Raw genomic sequence first — 18,805 nt, 5'->3', positions numbered from 1 at the left:
AACGATTTAGTGCTTGGTGATGTTTGTGGCGGTGTATCTCGAGAACGGAAGGGGATATTCACCAAGATTTGGGGAAATAATAGTTTGACTGAGCTTTACCCTAATCGTTAGAAAAAAAATTGACCCCACTACTCATTTAAAAACACCTGAAACAAACTCTTTTTGCTGTCTAGACATGACACAAAGACTTGGTATACACCATGTCGTCACAAAGACGAACAATTTCGGGTTGAAAGGAATGGTGGTGGTGCCTGCTTTAATTAGAGTTCTGGTTTGGATAAAAGACCATAACCTGACTTCTCGCTGTGTCACGTGTGGTACGATCCAAGTTGTTAGGGCAGAAGCTCGCAATCGCCTTCATGGAATAATTTAGTCAGAGTTATTTCCTTTTTCTTAAAAACAGAGCACGTGTTTTATCCGAGTACAGAATTTTGTGAGAGGTGTAGCAAGCTCAGTACACCATTCTCCCATCTGGTAAAGTGCCTCCAAATCACTTGCGTCATACGCACGTTCCCCATTGCTCCATGTCCACAGCAGGCAGTTTGTGTATCTAAGAGCTTAAGTAATGATATTCTCATCATGCATGCCTATTCCCCTGTCCGCCCTTTCTCTGTTTATCTGCCCTGTATCTGTCTGTCTTCCTCCTTTTTTTTTTCTTTCATATGTCTATTATCTGCTTACCTAAATGTTTGGCTGGTTTTGAATGTTTTAAGGTAACACATCTTCTTGTCAAAAGATAATTATCTAGCTGCAAACAAAAATAAAACGTTTATATAAAAGTTGTTCAGCCCCTATAACTTGGGTAAAAACCTGCTCATACCCACAACAAGCTTCCCCCTTCCTTCACCCTCCCGCTCCCCCTCCGGCTCAGTTGTGCAAGCACGATGAGGTTAGAAGGTGAGGGTCAAAGTGCACCGACGTTTTGATTTCTGCCGTCATCTGCTGCCTCATGGAGTGTGAATTTTTATTTGTTATTGCAATGTCAGTGAAATACATACATAAATCAAATATATTATAACCATGTTATGTAATGCTCATAGCAAATATTAGTTTTTGAAGGAAACAACCCAAAACAACCATACGTTCCTTTAAAAAAGAAAGAAGAAGCTTCTATGCCTGTCACTTGTAGAAAACCAGTTTACTGTGGCGCTGACTGCACACGGGTGGGGGACGAGTGGGCTTCCCACCCGTTTCACACACTAGGCCTGGCAGCAGCTCCAACTTCACACAGTGGGTCTTCTCAATCGCCGTAACTCGGGGTGTCTCGGGATCGGGAGAGAGAAAAGATCTGAGGAGTTTTCTGGATGAAAGCAGTTACGCGGCGCTTCATAAAAATACAGGATGGTGTATGTTTTGAGCTTGTCCTTTGTCGTGGCTGTCATTTTGCAGGCACATCTAATGCAGGCGAGTGCTGTTGTTATTATTTGAATTGTTTGTTAATTTTAATTGCATAACGATTTTAATTACAAATTTTATAACTTTGACGATTGAAATCAAACGTTTTAGCAGCGAAGTGTACCATAAAAGCGACCATAAAATAGAGGTCTCGACATTGTAGTTTTAAAATCTTTTGTGTTTCTTCTAATTTTGGTTTTGGGAGGAAGACGGGAATAATCGGTCATACGTAAAATAAAAATGAACGATATTTTTTTTTTTAATCAAACATATTTGAAAACCCAAATAAATAACTACCTTAATGATATATCTCTGTACAAACTAAAGAATAATAATAATTTTTTCGGTTAGACTGGTTGTAAATGTGTGCATGTGAAATAAAAAATACAGTATTTTTTATTCGGTATATACTTTTTGACGATACGTGACGATACATTTTGTTAGTAAAATGTAATAAAATGGGAAATTTCAGTGAGTTCAGACATGCTTGCATGATTGTTACAGACAGCAAGTCTCAGGAAGACAAGAGGTGAAAGGTCGCCATGTAAGTATTACACCTGTTCACAGAACTTTGCAATGCTTAAAAAACTAGCGCCAGAAATTATTTTTCGCCATCTTTAATAGTTCTCTAACTTTAAGTACATCGTTCAAACGACTTAAATAGTCATTGCCAGAACTCTGTCCAACTGTTTTGTCTCAAACGTGTTTCTCTGACCAACGTCAACAGCAAGATATAGAGAAAGTATATTCTATAATGTAGTATTTACTACTTTATTATTTATATAATGCGAGACAATACATAATTTTACCACGAATGTTCCTCCTCAGCCAGATAAATTTATTCTTGTATGGTAGGATACGATAATAAAACAAAGGGAATTAAAGAGATATACAAGGTAGCACAGCATGAGAGAGAGAGAGAGAAAGAGAGAGATGTGGAATCCGGCAGTACTGTAATGTTTATCTTTCGTTCACTAACAACGGTTGGTGTCGCCTCCTGCTACTCTTTGATCTTGTCTGCGAGGACACAAAGCGCTGAAAGCCTGTCAGGCAAAAGGACATCACCTGATTGCCACCGTGTTAGTGGACAATAATAGTTGCTACTTACGCACGTAGATTTTTATTCATACAGATAAGTACAAATTAATTTTTGTCCGCGCATCGCTGCATAAGCATGTACCCTTCCATACGTATACCCATCCATCTTTTATATATTTTGCCAATAATTACTGTGACATGAAAGCATTATATTTTTCTGGCAACTCCCTGATGTCGCATTCGTCTCTTACTCAGTCGGTCATCTTGCACCGTGCGTGCGTGCGTTCGTGTGTGCAACAAAACAAATTTTAGGTTCTTTGAAGCGGCAAGTGACTAACAGAAGAATATGAAAAAGCTTTCCAAGTTTGCCTGACATCTTAACGGCTAACTTATTACAGCAATTCAGATTTGAGGGTCCGAGTCCTCACCCCTCCCACAATAAAACGAACATATTTCATTTTCGGGGATTATAATATTATCAAAGTTAATCTTCGACTTTGAGACTACGCCCTGGTTTTAATGCAATATGGCATCTAGACGATAAGATAAAAAATTATACTTTCCCTTTTCCATACGCTCCTGCACTCTTTTTATGTAATTAAATCCTCTTTTACTAACCCCAGAGTGTGACTGAAAACAAATTGCTGAATTTATTTTATTATTTATTTTAAAATGTGTACACGGCTCTTGTTCTTCAGTCCCAAATCGTAGCACCATTGCTATGTCCTGACCTGTTCAGTCCTATTTCTTTATTTGCGCTGATAAGATAACCTTTGTCTGAAATCGAGTACCTCGTGTGTTGGTCTTGTATCTAAAGTGTTTCTTGTCGCCATATATCCTGTCTTAATCCTCACTTGCAAGCAACGGAGTCTTTTCTAATCGTAAAATCACATACACCATACACACTCTGGGAGACATGTATATATATATATACTCTTTCTCTCTCAAAAATATACACATACACACGCACATATATATATATATACTCTTTCTCTGACGAACGGCAAACATTAATATCAAATGAGTTATAATTACATCTGTTGTGATTGTTCATTGTGTATTTTATTTCTATTGATAACATTTCTAAATTTTTCTGAAATAATCAATCAATCAATCAATCAAGCAAGCAAGGAACGATTTTCCCACTTGCCAAAAGCCTTTATTTCTCTCTGGTTATTACAACTATATATCTACTTGTAAACATGCTTAACATTTAGCAGCTTCTGGAGGTCTTCCTCCCAAACTGCAGGCCATCACCAAGTGGTTGGAGGCACGGCCAGACGCCAACATTTTCGACTACATCCTGGAAACGAACAGAGGTGAGACTTGGGGTCCAGCATCACAGGTGGGGCGATGGTCACGGACACTGAACAAGTCTGCTATGGTGACAGATACACTAACTAAACCTCTCATGTGACAGATATACCATACTCGCCTGTAAACACTAGTGGAGATTGTATTTTTCGGCTTCAAATTTGGATTATGAATCTTGAAAATTTGCATCTTTTTGATAATTACCGACAGTGAATTACAGTCTTTGCCCTAAATTATTTATCCATTGTTTTCTTTACATATCATCTCTTCCTTATGATAAAAAAACTGATCAAAAGTATCATTCAGGAATTACCCGATTTTGCTTAACGAGTAATTAATGTAAGTAGAAAAGTGATATGATACGAAGTCCATAGTTGTATTTGGTACCATGATGTTTCCTAAAATAAAAAATTCAACCCATCCAATGTAGTCGTGTAACGGAAGTAAATTTAGTGATGTCACATCGATGTTAAAGACTTGAAATGTTTCTTTGTGTTAGGTATGGGACTGAACCTGTATGAGGGAGACATCAGGGGCTTTAACCCGTGGGTATGTTTGCCATGTCTTAATATCATTTTTTTTAAAGTGTGTCTTCGTTCTTTCTTTCAGTCAATACATTCTATCACTGCCTCCATCATCTCTCCGTCCTTACTCTACCTATCTGGTCATTTGTCTATACACCCTTAGCCTGCCTTTTCCCCCTTAATTTGTCTTTCTTCTTTCTATCTCTGGTTGCCAAGATATACCCTTATTCTGTTGCCTCCTTTAACTCCATTACCTGACGCTTTCGATGATTCTGGTATTAGGTTCAAAGCAGCTCTAGCAAATCACTGGGCTCATACAAAGAGAGTAACTGAACCTTGCCATCATGTCTTTATTTCTGTGGAGTAGCACAGAAGCGCGGTGAGGACTCAGGAGGAACTTTGGAACGCGAGGACTGTCCCATACGTCGTCGACTCCTCTGTCGGTAGGTAGAGGTAGAGGACTTCCCTCTCTCTTTATTGTCCTTCTCTCTCACACTCGCTAAATTTCACTCGTCTTATTGACACCTGTAAATTGTCCCTCATCTTGCTGACGCCTCTGTCGCATGTAGAGCCTGCTGTGCGGGACGCTATCCAGGAGGCCATCCAAGAGTTCCACCACAGAACCTGCATACACTGGGTGCCCCGCATCGACGAAAGGGACTATGTTGTTTTCAAGAAATCGTCAGGGTGAGTGCACAAGATTACCTGTGACACTTACTTCAATAGATCAGCCGCGAAGCTGAATGCTTTCACCGTAAACACTTATCCTTTACTTGAAGATGTCTCCTCGGCTGATCTAAACGTCTTAATGTGTCGGCGATCACTTCAAAAAACAAAGAGTTTATCTTGAAGTATCGCAACGTAAGCTGGGACTGTAGAGGGGGTAATTTGTTGTCCCGGGGAGGACATGGGGAACTCAAGGCAAAGCGTCTTGTCTCCATAGTAAGACATGGTCTCCAGACCCCGGATATTACTTGTGTGTGTGTTTGTTTGTTTGTTTGTTTGTTTGTTTGTTTGTTTGTTTCAGGTGTTTCTCGTCCATCGGCCGTGTTGGAGGGCCACAGGAGGTATCCTTGATGACCCCCTGTGCCCAGAAAGGAACGGCCATGCATGAAATGCTTCACGTGCTGGGATTCTTCCACGAACACAGTCGCCCTGATCGTGATCAGTGGGTTCAAATCCTGCTTCAGAATGTGTTGGCAGGTTCGTTAAACAGTTTTCTGTAATCATCATATGAACTTATTATCTATTATTATTAATTATCCATAATTAATAATCTATTTGCTGTCTAAGAAATGCTTGAATAAGAATGCAAGCAGTTTGCAAGCACGGGCTTTCAAACGTGATGTTTACTTGTTTTAGTCATCTCTCCTTTTCTTTATCACACATGTCATCATTTTTATTTCTTTGAATCTTATAAGGCAATTGCAATAGTTATTTAAAACTAGCTCTATATCCACAATTCCTTTTTCGGCTTTAAAAAAGTTCCATTCTTCGTTGTCTGTGTGTGCCCTATTGTTGTTGTGTCCCCTGGACCCACTTTTGGTATTTTGTTTGACAGGGAAGGAGGGAAACTTTGACCGCCTTTCCGATAACGTCATCGACACTCTGGGCGTCCTGTACGACTACGAGTCCATCATGCACTACTCACGCTACGCCTTCTCAGCCAACGGCCAGGCAACCATCTTGCCCAAACAGGACCCCTGGGCCAATCTGGGCCAAAGGGACGACTTCAGCCACAGAGACATTGAAAGGCTTAACATTCTGTATCACTGTGGTGAGTTACCTAGACGCCATTATTTCTGACGTTCTTATTCAATGACTGGCGAGAATATAGTTTTACTTCTGAAAAATAACATTTATTTTTGTGACAAAAGTTACCATTTGTTTCAACATTAGATAAAAACTTTTCTGTCTGGGTTTTTCTTTATTCGCTTCTCCAAATGTTCATGACTTAGCTCTACACGATTACTTCCATATTTTTAAAAGCAGATTTCACACATTTATATTGCTCTCTATAACACTTTAACTACATCACATATACAATGATAAATATATGGTAAGGTAAGACCTCATGATCACATTTTATTTATTTTTTTTTTAGTTAGTGTTTGTCCATCTGGTGAATGTGCACCTGAAGCTAACATCTGCATTTTCTGAGCTCGTGTTTTCAGAGTCCGTTGGACAGACACATTCAGAGAGTTCAGGACAAGGAGGGACCAGCCAGCCTCTTACTGAAACAGCAGCGCCAAATGGATGGTCGTCCTGGGGCTCGTGGTCAGATTGCGACCTTCAATGCCGTCACTTCCGGTATCGCTTATGTACTAACCTCGATGCAGCCTTCTGCCCCGGAAGTACGACTGAAACTGAGGCTTGCGCGCATCCATGCAAAAGTAAAGGATCCTTTCAAAAAACAAAAAAAACAAAAAAAAAAACACCTAAGTACTTTAAAGACATTTTGTGAGTCCAAGTCTTTGCCCATAATGAAATAAGGCACAAACCAGTTGGATATGCAAGACCAGACTGAAATGTATTCAAAGAAACTTAAATAAATATATTATGGGCTCCAACACAGAGCGTTACATGATAAGTAACTAAGAAAAATCAGTGAAAGGTATCTTAAAAGAATAAGTAATGTGGAGGATGGGGGTAGGTGGCTGGGTCGGTCGAAATGTACTAACCACGAAAACTAAAGGTCCACCATTAGTCTCTTTGAAGAGATGCGGTGTTGAAAAATAATTGTTTTCTTTAAACAGCGGCAGTTTCACTCGGATGCTGGGCCAACAACCCTTCCAGCCCCGCCATCTCATCAGTGGAGGGGCTGTATCCCGCTGTCCAAGACGCTTACCAGTTCAGGGCCGCGGCCGTCAGACGTTGTGCTGACGTCGCGACAACGCTCGGCTATGACGTCTTCGCGCTGTCTGATGGCGGCAAGTGTCTCACGTCACGTGACGCCCTTCACACCTTCAGCAGTTGCGGCCCGTCACAGCTGTGCGACAGCAGCGGCAAGGGGGGACCTGCAGCCATGAGCGTCTACTCCTTTAACGGTGGTGAGCCTAGTGCGTGCGGCTGGTCGTGCGATAGGCGTTCAGTTGAATTTCTTTCTTTCATGTCTTCATTCCTTGATGTATTTTTTCTTCGCTCTTCTTCTGTCTTTGATGTCTTCTCTCTTTGCTCATCTTCTGTCTTTTCTACCATTCTTTCCCTTTCTCTTCCTGGAGGATTTCTTCGTGTTTTTTACGATATTGTAGTTTGTGAATGTGGTGGCAAAAGAAAGAAAGAGAGATCATGGGAGATTAGTGTCATAATCATCTCTGTTTTACAGATGTGGATGGGGGTTGGAGTCAGTGGACGGAGTGGGGGCAGTGTTCCCGCTCTTGCGGAGGAGGCCAGCAGTATCGTTATCGCCGCTGCAACTCTCCCCCACCGACTGGAAGGGGTCAGCCGTGTCAAGGGCACGACGCCGAAAACACCAGATGCGGAAATCAAGTTTGTGAAAGTGGGTTCACCATTGCTCCTGTCTTCATTTGCGACGATTTTTGCTTGGCATTCCTTTTTTTCCAGTCTTAGAATATTGAAAGTTACATCAGCAACAAAACATGTGGCTGGGGAGGCTTGTACGCCTACGTCATCACTATTTCGTACCCCAAGACACCCGCTTGTTCTAGCGGACGTGGCATCTGCAGACGTCAAGTAAACGGACAGGTAATCAAACATGGTTTTTCTCTTGCAGTTGTGGCAAAGTGTGGGGTGCGAAATCACGTGGGCAGCGTCGGTTCAGCGGGTTACATCCACGTCTCTGACTATGACGATTTCATGACGTGTGATTACGTCATCCTTTCCAGTCTGCCTGACGTCACCGTGTCCCTGGAGGCCGTGAGGATGGATATCGAGCCGTCTGTGGGCTGCATTTACGATTATCTCGCTGTAAGCATTCTGCCATTTATGTCACGTTCCCTCGGACTAAAACAAACTAGATACAGTCAAACGACCGTTGCATGGTAGGGTTGCTGTCACAGCTCTTGCTGTCGTTCTGACGCACAGGTGTACGATGGAGTAAACGACACTGTCGGCGAGCTGATGGGCAGGTACTGCGGGACCTCCCCGCTCTTCCGCCTCCAGTCGTCTGGCCCCGCCATGTTCCTCCGCTTCCTGTCTGATTCCACTACTACAGGCGGCGGCTACACGCTGCAGTTCATCATCAACAGTGGCACACGTCAGTGTTACAGCTGCACACAGCTGGGGTGCAAAAACATAATTAGTAAAAACTGAATAATTGTTGTGTTGATATATGGGGCACCAGACAGCACGTGAGTTCACACACAAATAGGGATCACGATGAAGCATGAGTACAAATCACATGTAGCAAACTTTGTTTCGACACTTTAAGCAAGAAAAAGTATCTGTACTACATCTATGTAATATTATAATTGTCATCCGGAAGCAGTTAGCGACGGTATCAGGTACGAAACGTACCTTTAATCTTTGACTTAGTTTCTGAGAATTTTACAAGTCTTCAGATTCACGAGAATGAAGTCTTTAAGCTGACATGATCTCATCGTACCTGCAGGCAAGGCGTGTCCTCCACCTTTTCCTCTGTCACACGGAACTATTGTCATGGAAACTAACTTCGTCGGCGACACTGCTGCCTTCGCATGCGAGCCAGGTTATCATCTGATTGGTCCATCCCTGGTCACGTGTGTAGACCAACCGGGGATGGCGGCCTGGACCGACAACTTTCCCTACTGCCTGTACAGTCGGAAAAGAAGAAGTAAAGACACTGATTTTAGTCCTTTTTTAAGGCTAACCCGAGTGCAACATTATTATCAGATGAGAGGGTGGAAGTCATTAAAAGCAACGGATCTTCAAAGCAAGTAACATTGTACCGTTAGTGAGGCAGACATTTAACATCGCGATTCTCACGTGGATTTTGAAAAGTGGTCAACATCTTAAAGCTTTCGAACTGGTTGCAGCTTTATTTGATATCAAAAGTGAGAATCGAAATCTTTCTAGTAACTTTTCGAAGAGAAAGATTTAATCAAATTTTGTCACAAATGACCCCACTGCTTTACTAACGTGCCAGCACTTGATGTTAGACTTTTTGCACTTGATGTTAGACTCGGGTTGGCCTTTAAGGATGCGGTTTGAGTGAAATGAGGGGATAGGTAACTGTTCTTGTCTGTCTTCTGCTTTTCTCCAACGAAGCTTTGCAATTTGAACTTTGAACTGTACAGATTTAATATAGTCTTTCAAAAGTCTCAAACGAGAGAGCAGTTTGTGGACCCTTGGTATGATTTTACAATGCTCGTCTACATCTGTTTGTTGTGAAGATGTGAGGTAATATCAGTAATCAAAGGACGTCACGAACACCAGCGATTTTTCCCCATTTTAACTGAATGAATTTTCTTGCTAAGGCCTTTTAGAGACGGCAGTCAACTGCACGTTTGAAGGAAATCTGTGCGGTTTTCATCATGAAGGAGAAGGCAACTGGCGCTGGATTTTGCAGACGGGGGAGTCCCTTGCTCCTCACCAGCTACAGCGCCCGGTCAGCGACAGACAAGGGTCAAAGGCTGGTAAGTGGGTGACCTTTGAACTCAAATATCCGTCGACTAGAATCTAGATGATACCTCATAATTATAAACACAATTTTTTTTTAAATCGCACCGTTTAGAAAACGTTTACTTAATTGAAAATTGGTTTCATTCTTCATATGTCAATTTCATTATATCTACCCTGACAATAGATAAAACAAGGTAAATGTCTAAAACTTTTCATTTCGACTAAAAAAAGACAGTAAGAATTCCAAGCTCAGTGCACCTCCCGTTACATTAATAATTTTGGGTTTTGAAAATTAGAATTTGTAAGATTTAATTTTTAGGATGATGTGTTCTGGGTAGGAAATTCAGAGCAGTTTCCTCAGACCCTTGGTCTCCAATGTTTATATTATTTTTTTCTTCCGCTCTGGAGTAACGCATTAAGCAACAATATAAGAATATGCTCAGGCCACCAGGTCGTCAGTGCAATTCTCTGAATTCTTCTCTGTAATCTGTCACAACGGTCAATCAAAATACTGAAAAGGGGAGGGAAGGCACAGTAGACGACTTATCAATAGCTTATCTCCCTTTGACCAGTTAGCCATATACTAGGCTCGCTTAAAAACCGACCCATCAGTTAAGTTGGCTCTACAAAAGCGATGTCCAATTTGTAAAACAAAAGCTTAAATCTCTTCCTTCACCTTTGGCATAGAGTTTTAAAATCTCTACAACAAATTGTTACGGGATCAGCCGCTGCGCACGTCTCCTTGTATTAGTATTAATTAATTAAGAGTCCCCATACACAATAGCTCAGATCATGAACTTGTATTACACATCATTGCTCAGATAAATTAGACATGAAAATTGTTGCTTCACTTCATCAGTTATATGAAGTCTAAACCTTTCAGGATATTTCCTGTACGTGGAGTCCACACCATCCTGGCGACCTTCCGATAGTGCGAGAGTGACCTCACCGCGATATGCGGCTGATGACACCTCACCTCATTGTTTGGAGTTCTGGTATTATATTTATGGCAACGAACTCGTGCAACTGCAGGTCCTCCAGGCTTCTGAAGCAGGCGAACTCCTACACTGGTCCTCCGTTGGGCGACGTGATGGCCGCTGGGCTCAGGCTAAAATCCGTTTGCGACCGCTCAAGTTTCTACAGGTATTTCATGAATAAGTTGGAGCTGCAATTCTTTTCGTATTACTTAAAAGGCAACAAAATAAGGTAAACATTGTGGATAATAAGACTTTGCTAATTCTGTTTCAGATCACTTTCGAAGCAGCCATTGGCCTACAACTCGGGGCTTCCGCTGCGGTTGATGATGTTGTGATCAGGAATGGTCTCTGTTAGGACGGAGGCTGAAAACAGAAAATGCATGCGAAAGCCTTTTGTATTATTGTTCAGATACACTATTTTTCAAGTATTAATTCTGCAGATTTCCCGTTTCCTTGTGTTATTCGTTCCTTCTAAGATTCTGCTAAATTTTAGAGCACGTGTGAGAAAAATGATGGGTAGTTACCACCCGTTTTTAAATCCAAAGTCACAGTCGGACGATCTTATACACAATTGACCATTTTATGTACTTTCTTTATTCCCAGGCTTTTGTCACTTGCCCATGTGCACACTGTAAATCTTCTACTCAAATTATAACAGGCGTTGTGACTGAAGTTTGTAGCCTCAGTTTTCGTTGGGTAGAAAAGGAGATAAGTGTATATTACTTTTACATACTGGCATGGCATTGCGCTTACCTGAGCCTAATAATACTAATTCTCTCGGTAGTACATGTCCAGGGATAGACAAAAGGCGTGAAGCGTTCCTTACTATTTGTTGATCACAGAAAGAAGCTAAATCTCTCTGTTTGATACCAATTATCTTAGAACAGATGTGGACAATACGGTTCAGACTGTTCCATTCATGAACAGAGAGGTTGCGAAAGCAACATACAAATGATAAAGATACAAGACTCTCAATAAACGACTGGTAGAAACGGCCTAAGATTGCTTGACTAACTGAAAAACTATTTAGCTTACACAAAAGGCACTTTCTTTGTTGGCCACGTTTAACAATGTGTTCCGTGTTGTCTACATTTAACTCCAGAAAGTTCTCCTCACACCACTGTACAAAATTTTTTAAGGTATTACCATGATCTTTATTATGTTCCTGCAAAAGAGTCAACATTGTAGCATCATCAGAGAACTTAATGAAGAAGCTATAATCCTCCGTATTGTCAGCGTACATGATAAACAACAGAAGTGTCAGACAATATCCTTGTAGGGAGCCAGTGCTTGTAACAAAGGTATCAGAATAATTACTATTAACATACACCCTCTGCTGTCTGCAAGTCAAAAAATATCCACTACACACAAAACCAGTTGATGTGGAAGATTAAAATAAGAAATTCTGATTTCTACTTCAATAAACTACAAGAAATGGTAACATTTACACTTTTATTTCTGTAATAGTAATGTCTGCTCTTGAGTGTGAACATCTTTTTGAAACCTTTTTTTTTTATTGCAAGACTGGCATATTCATCATTTTGTCTGACAAAATAAAAAAATCAGAATACACCAAATGTCCATATCCCCCTCAACCCACCAGATCCATGACATCGGACCCAGATGTCCTGTGCTGCTAGGTATTGTTGTGGTAGTGTCCATGGATTGAGCAAAGTGACACTTGCAGGCACCCATCCTTGCGCTACACCCGGGCAGGTCTTCATTCTTCAGATGGCAACAGAACTGCGCAACAAAGAATACCAAAAATATAATTAGCTGCTGAGAGATAATTAAAATCAGCTTATTCCATATCTATGTTTATCTATCTACTGTTAAAACTTCGAATGTTCCTTCCAATCTAGAAATTTCGATGGATCCACAGTATATATATATGGGATTTCCATGTCATGCTTACAGATTTGTGCCAACCCATGTGACCGTCTGCTTGATTTCATTTGTATTCAGATAACAGGCATTTTGAAAAAACCCAAACCGTTTACATTTACTGTTTCTTTCTTATTTAAACGCCTTTTAACAAGTTTCGAGGAAGCCATCTTTGCCATGTTCGCTAAACCGGTTTCAGTTGAAACGCATTCCAGATCGGTCGTACTTCGCATGCGCACTTCTTTTGTTTTACATCCGGAAAGAAAGATAATCCAGTAAAAACGCTCTGAAATTTATTTTTGCTGATGCTTTTCTCAACCAGTTAAGTTGCATAGTGCTAATAAACATTGAGAACCACTCAGAAACCTCTACACGTTCGTTAACAAAGGGAGGTACATAGAGACTGGTTAACGATCTATTAATTCCTTTTGTCTGACGCTTATTGTTGCTTCTATCTTTCCTCATAGAGAAACAGCGATTTTATTCTTTAGTCTTTGACTAAAAGAAAATATGACTTTAAGCACAAACTGCTGATACGTATAATTACTGGTTGGTAAAGTTGATATGAAAGTGGCGATAAAAGATAAGTTTCAAAGAAAAACCTTGACGGTCAGGTTCGTTAAACAAGTGTCACGTGAAGAGAGAATGTCGTGTGCCCCGAGAAGAGACGAACCTAGAGTGATGAAACTTGATTGCAAGCGACTTAACTAACCACTACGCTAACGAACCCCTCTAAATTGTGTAGACAATGGGTGCTGCTTATTACAAAGCCATTTGAATGCTTAATGAATAATTTCACTTTTTTAAACAATGCAAATAGATGACCATGAAAGTTTTCTACCTTCGCAAATCTCGTTGAGAACATTTTCCCAGTTGACTTCCAGCTGCCCTGGCTTGTCTACTAGCATGCGGACATTAGATGGATCCTTCTCCCCGGACAGCCGCTGGAGCTGTTTCTCATCCACCTTGTCCCCCATCCCCACGAAGATGAACTCCACTCCCGGGTTGTTGTCTGCCGACTTGGCCTTCCGGACTTGGCTAGAGGCTGACTTCAGGTCGTGGATAGGACCGTGCACGAAGACTACGGCAATGCGCTTGACCCCTTCCCTGGCCCCCTTCTTCACGACGGTTAGTTGCTCTTTAGCGCGTTTTAGGATGTAGGTTAACGGGGTAGCCGATGACCCCAATAAGGCCACGGCTTTGGCAAACTCTTCGGCGGACTCAGCGACTTCAAGCCGTATGTCAGCGACATTCACGCAGTTGTTAGCGGTCAGGCCCACCCGCACTCCGTCCTCACTAACTCCCAGACCTTCCGTCACTTTTGTGATCAGGGCAAGGTTGTTTGTGATCTCGGTGTTATCAGCGTGCGTGAAGTCAGTGACATACATGATGTCAGCAGGAGCCGCGGCGGTTTTGCAGTCTGTTTAAAAATAAGCTCAGCCTTAGATTGTAAACAACATGTGTTACAGCTTCATCTGAAAGATTCCCTTTTAAGAACCAGGTTTTAATTAATTATTAAATGTAAGGACAAGATGACATTAGCTTACAAATTTTCCTACATATTTGGGAAAATTAATTCTGTCCGACTTACCCAGTTTCTCTGGCCCTGAAACCAAAGAAAAAGAAAAAAATGAATATAAAAAACCAAAGCAGCTACTGAAGAATAGTCGTAAAACCTGCAAACGCTTTCTAGTACATTTCTGATTTAGTAACATGGACATACATGTATAGCTTTGCTGTGTTTTCAACAGACAAAATTTATTTATATATTTATTTATTTATTCTTTAAGTAAATCCAGGTCATAATGCATTAAACAGTTGCCGTGTCACTGTACAATGTAAAATAGAACAAGACAGATATGTGAAACCCTTTACAGTTCCCGTAGAAAGCTTTGAAGGCAAGGATGCTCTTGATCGTCTGCAAGGTGTTTTTGCTGTTCCCTCTTATTAAATGCTGTCAAAATGCCCCCCCCCCCTTTTAATACCGGTCCATCCGTTTCCCCCTCATGGTCAACGACTACCTTTACAGGCCTGCAACAAGAGGAACGGTCCATGGCGAGGCAATTCGTCGAAGTTAGAGACGTTGAACACGTATTCCGGGGTGTTGGCTGTTGCTATCGCACCCAGCTGCTCGTGGTCAAGTTTTTGGCCAATGGCGACAACAAAGACCTGTTGCCAGATAAGAAGGAATTGAGCTGATCTAACAGAAACAGATGTCCTTTCTTGCTTTATTAATTCCTTCTTTTTTTCTTGATATCATCTTTTCATTCCTCTTTTTTCTTTACTTCTTCTTTCTTTTTCTCTTTTTTTCTTTCTTTCCTTCTTCCTTCCTTCCTATTTTATGTTCTGTTTTTTTATTATCTTCCTTTCTTTTTGTGGAGAGGCGTTCAGAAGGTTAGAGGTCAGGGCAATAAAAAGGCAGATGTGAAACGAGACTACAGACGTCATAGTTGTAATGACGTCAAAAACCAGGCTGACGTGGCGAAAGACTGACGCAGACGGGGTCAGTTACTGGTCGGCTACAGGTCAAGCTGTCGAGAACAAAGGTCACGACATTTGCCGGTGCTCGTCCTGCGTTTGACGGAGCGCGTGGGAGGAAGTTTAACCCTCACCACTCGGCTACATTTTATTCTTTCTTCATTCTTACAATGTTCCCGCTTTTCTCGTCAAACTCACACACTCTCTTCGCGCAGTATATCAGAGTTGATATTTTTACAAGAAAGTTCTGGTGTAGATGAAAGTTCTTCTTAATACTCCCCTCTAATGATCTACCTCAGTGCATTGCTGTAACCTACCCGATTACTGTCATGGGTGCCATGTTTTGACATATTCTAATCTGTCTGGAGGTCGTATGACTGCCTTAATTCAGACTCATGCTCATACCTATACCCTTCTTCTCACACCTGGATACCCTACTATTGCGTATTTGTATGTCTTCTCAGGACCTGTCGATACCCTCTCAGGACTTTCCTAGATCCCCTGCCCTGATATACCTGGATACCCTACCCTGCAAACTTGGTAGCCTTGCCCCGACCTACCTTGATTCCCTGGTCCCGTACGAGCTGCGCCTGTTTGATGGTGTTTTTTTTTGTCTGTGCTATAGCCATCGGTGATGATGATGATAAGTCGGGGCACGTCAGGTCTAGCTCCTCTGCTTTCAGAGAACAGCGACTCGCGGGCCAGCCTACCACGTCAACACGATTATAGACCAATCATTCCATTCAGGCAATGGGAGACCCGTGGAATCATTGTTAATTAAGGTTAATGTGGACAGATGTGATAATGCGAGTTTGGCGGCTTTCTATAGCGATGTTTATAGAGGAGAAACATTACATTGTGCTAGGCTTTACCCAATAGGTAATAGGTCAATAGGGGTAAAAAACGGCACCCCACTAAACTTTTAATCTTACTTTAAGGCTTTGTCGATCTGCGTTTGACTCCCCCGTAGGAAATATGTGTTGCTGATCCTGCGCTGCATGCCCTGGATGTCGTGGTTCAGCTCGTTGAGGTACATCACGACCCTGGCGCCTGTAGAGAAGCTGACGACCCCCACGTGCGTGGTGTTTGGCCCCACGTTCAGCTTGGTCACGAGGTCCGAGACGAAGGCCAGCTGCTTTTTGTAGTCAGGCTCCCAGATGCTAGCCGAAGTGTCCAGCATGAAGACCACGTCAGCCCTCTGGCCGCAGGTGTCCTCCGCTAGGCACGAGCAAGGGGAGGGTAAAGGTCACGATTTTTGTGACTGATAGACCATCTCTCTCTCACACACACACACACACATTCACTTTCTCTCTCTCCCTTTCTCTGTCTCTCTCGTACGGCTGATTTTGCAGTGCTATATTGGAACGAAGGTATCCTTTCTAAAGAAATTCAAGTAAAATGAAGAACCGAAAATCCACAGATACTATAAAATGTTGAATTTTGCTTACCAGTTGTTTTTCTAATCTGAAAAAAATGTAAAACAAAATACATAATATCTTAATAATCAAATACATTTGAAAACTAGGCTTCACTACATATTACCGATGGTACAAAATAACTTTATCTGATGTATGACTCATCCAAGAACGAAAGAAACATAAAAACTATTGTAATTAAATTATGAAATATAACAACAATCAAAAATGTATTTAAAAAAAGGATAGATCATACCCGAAAACAATAACTTCTGAATTTGTTGTTTCCGTCAGTACAATAGAGCAGAAGAAAATTAACATTAATAACAAGGATAATTAGGAAAAAGAAAAATAAAGTGCAGTACCAAACGGAAGAAATTAACATTAATAACAAAGATAAAGGAAAAATAAAAAAAATATATACTAATAAATGTTTTGTAGCTACTCAGATTTTTAAGAACGCTGAAGAAACTTTGGAGACTTACCAGGACACAAACAAACAAGGCAAACACCTTCACTAACATCTTGTCCTCGTTTAGTTTTCCTCCTAACTTGTTTCTGGAAAATTCTCTTGTGAGGAATACATACAGAGAACAGTTCCAGACTGTGTCATTGTCTTAACGACAGAATGTAACTGATTGATCAGCACGTCACGTTTGTGATGACGTTGAACGGCTGTCTGACGTATTCAAAGTATGTTATACGTCACTGTCGCCAATTAGATAACCTTCGTTCGATAACCTTCTATGAGACTGCTCACATCGCTCACAGGCACCATTTATACCAGCCGATAGAAGGGTGGATTCAAAGAACCCGTGTTTAAATAATCTGTCGAACATTTTCACTCGAGCTATATCTAGAACTTTTGTTAATTATTGTTAATTATTGTTAATTATTGTTATGCCAGTCTCCTGAAACCGCACTCCGCAAACAGGGGACAAAGCAACATCTTAGGTTTTATTTTGACAATTTACAACAATTAAGTGAGTCCCCCAATACACAAAGTTTTGATTCCGACTTGTTTATACAACACTGTATTTAGATGGTGCACGCGTGTGTGGGTGGGTGTGGGGTAGGGGAGGTCATATGGGAGGGGGGAAGAGATATCAGCGTTTCTCTACAACAAAGAAGCGTTGATTATTCTAAATGTAGATATGACTTTATTTATACCAGAGGGAAATCAGAGGCAGTTCTAGACTGAAGACAAACAACAATACCACAACATAATATCTACTGTATCAAATAGTTTCTCATACATTCATGGTTCAGACTTACATAGGAACTGTATTTCATTCTCACACAGTAGCTTTCATAAGTCGCACATCCAAGGCAACGAAGGACAATCTCAATCTGTTGGTCTTTCATGCAGGTACAAAGTCGGTGGGCCGATGAAAGTTGAAAATATTCTCCTCACAGGACATGTCTGTCGTCATGAAGAACTTCAGACACTTTCAGAAGTGTCTGGCTGTTATACAGAGTCTGAAGACCACTGTGAGCTGTGCTAATAACTCTGAAGCAGGTAGATACAACACGATGTGAGCTTCTCTTGTATTTTACTGATAAACTGTTGTAAAAACAGATAAAGGAGGACAGCGCACACACACCCACACTCCCTCTCTTTGGGATGTATAAAATACTAGTGGATTTAGCCTTGTATTTGTATATCACCATAATTGATTCCTGAACTCGTAAACCTGAATTTCCCATTTAAATGAGGTTTGTTTTATAAAGAAAAAAAGCTTTGCTTATATTCTAAGTGTTCTGGTAGTGATCAGACGGTGTGCTTAACGACAAAGGACAAAATGTTGAGAGTCATGGGAGCTACATAAACACGGAGGGTGTCGGAAGTAGGACAACTAATTATCGAAGCTGAGAGGACCACAACAGAAACAGATCGAAGGTTTCGGTGTTCAGTAGGAAGATGCAAGACCAAGGGGGTCTCTTTAAGATTGGAGACTTTTGAAAAATTAATTTTGCGTGGTCACAGGAAAAGGCTGTGATATAAAATATGTCCTATCAGAAAATAACCACTGTTAGAATGGAGACTGAATGTGTGTGTGAGGGTTTTGTGAAGCCATTGTCTTGTTGTGCAGATACATTAATATTGACTTGCAAGTTTTGAATTCTTCCCATTTCCTTGTGTTATCTGTTCCTTCCAAGATTCTGCTAAATTTTTGTGCGAGTGTGTGACATAAATGGTCGAATCCCAGTTCATATTTGA

At 41.2% G+C, this 18,805-nt stretch overlaps 2 protein-coding genes across 3 annotated transcripts; one reads left to right on the top strand and one right to left on the bottom strand.

Annotated features, from left to right (window-relative positions):
* Nucleotides 1-1,143: 1,143 nt before the first annotated feature.
* On the top strand, nucleotides 1,144-12,248 carry LOC112561316 (zinc metalloproteinase nas-36-like). 2 transcript variants are annotated; one of them, XM_025233721.1, is made up of 17 exons: nucleotides 1,144-1,404; nucleotides 1,900-1,939; nucleotides 3,654-3,752; nucleotides 4,247-4,296; nucleotides 4,639-4,714; nucleotides 4,841-4,958; nucleotides 5,299-5,474; nucleotides 5,833-6,048; nucleotides 6,446-6,664; nucleotides 7,028-7,321; nucleotides 7,597-7,770; nucleotides 8,005-8,198; nucleotides 8,316-8,487; nucleotides 8,842-9,042; nucleotides 9,686-9,844; nucleotides 10,714-10,973; nucleotides 11,079-12,248. In XM_025233721.1, exons 1-17 carry the CDS (start codon nucleotides 1,342-1,344, stop codon nucleotides 11,160-11,162), a joined length of 2,595 nt encoding a protein of 864 aa, XP_025089506.1. In that variant the 5' UTR covers nucleotides 1,144-1,341; the 3' UTR covers nucleotides 11,163-12,248. The 2 variants fall into 2 exon arrangements, with proteins under 2 accessions (XP_025089506.1, XP_025089505.1); XM_025233720.1 differs by having other exon boundaries at nucleotides 3,651-3,752.
* On the bottom strand, nucleotides 12,246-18,767 carry LOC112561323 (collagen alpha-1(XII) chain-like). Its single transcript, XM_025233732.1, has 7 exons — nucleotides 17,070-18,767; nucleotides 16,618-16,633; nucleotides 16,102-16,387; nucleotides 15,730-15,875; nucleotides 14,283-14,297; nucleotides 13,533-14,111; nucleotides 12,246-12,550 (listed from the first exon to the last, which is right to left on the bottom strand). The coding sequence occupies exons 1-7, from the start codon at nucleotides 17,106-17,108 to the stop codon at nucleotides 12,528-12,530; spliced, it is 1,104 nt and encodes a 367-aa protein (XP_025089517.1). The 5' UTR covers nucleotides 17,109-18,767; the 3' UTR covers nucleotides 12,246-12,527.
* Nucleotides 18,768-18,805: the final 38 nt, after the last annotated feature.

This window comes from Pomacea canaliculata, linkage group LG4 (assembly GCF_003073045.1).
Source record: "Pomacea canaliculata isolate SZHN2017 linkage group LG4, ASM307304v1, whole genome shotgun sequence".
NCBI lineage: Eukaryota > Metazoa > Mollusca > Gastropoda > Architaenioglossa > Ampullariidae > Pomacea > Pomacea canaliculata.
The sequence above is the reverse complement of the archived record's forward strand: the minus strand, read 5'-3'. Positions and strand labels throughout refer to the sequence as shown.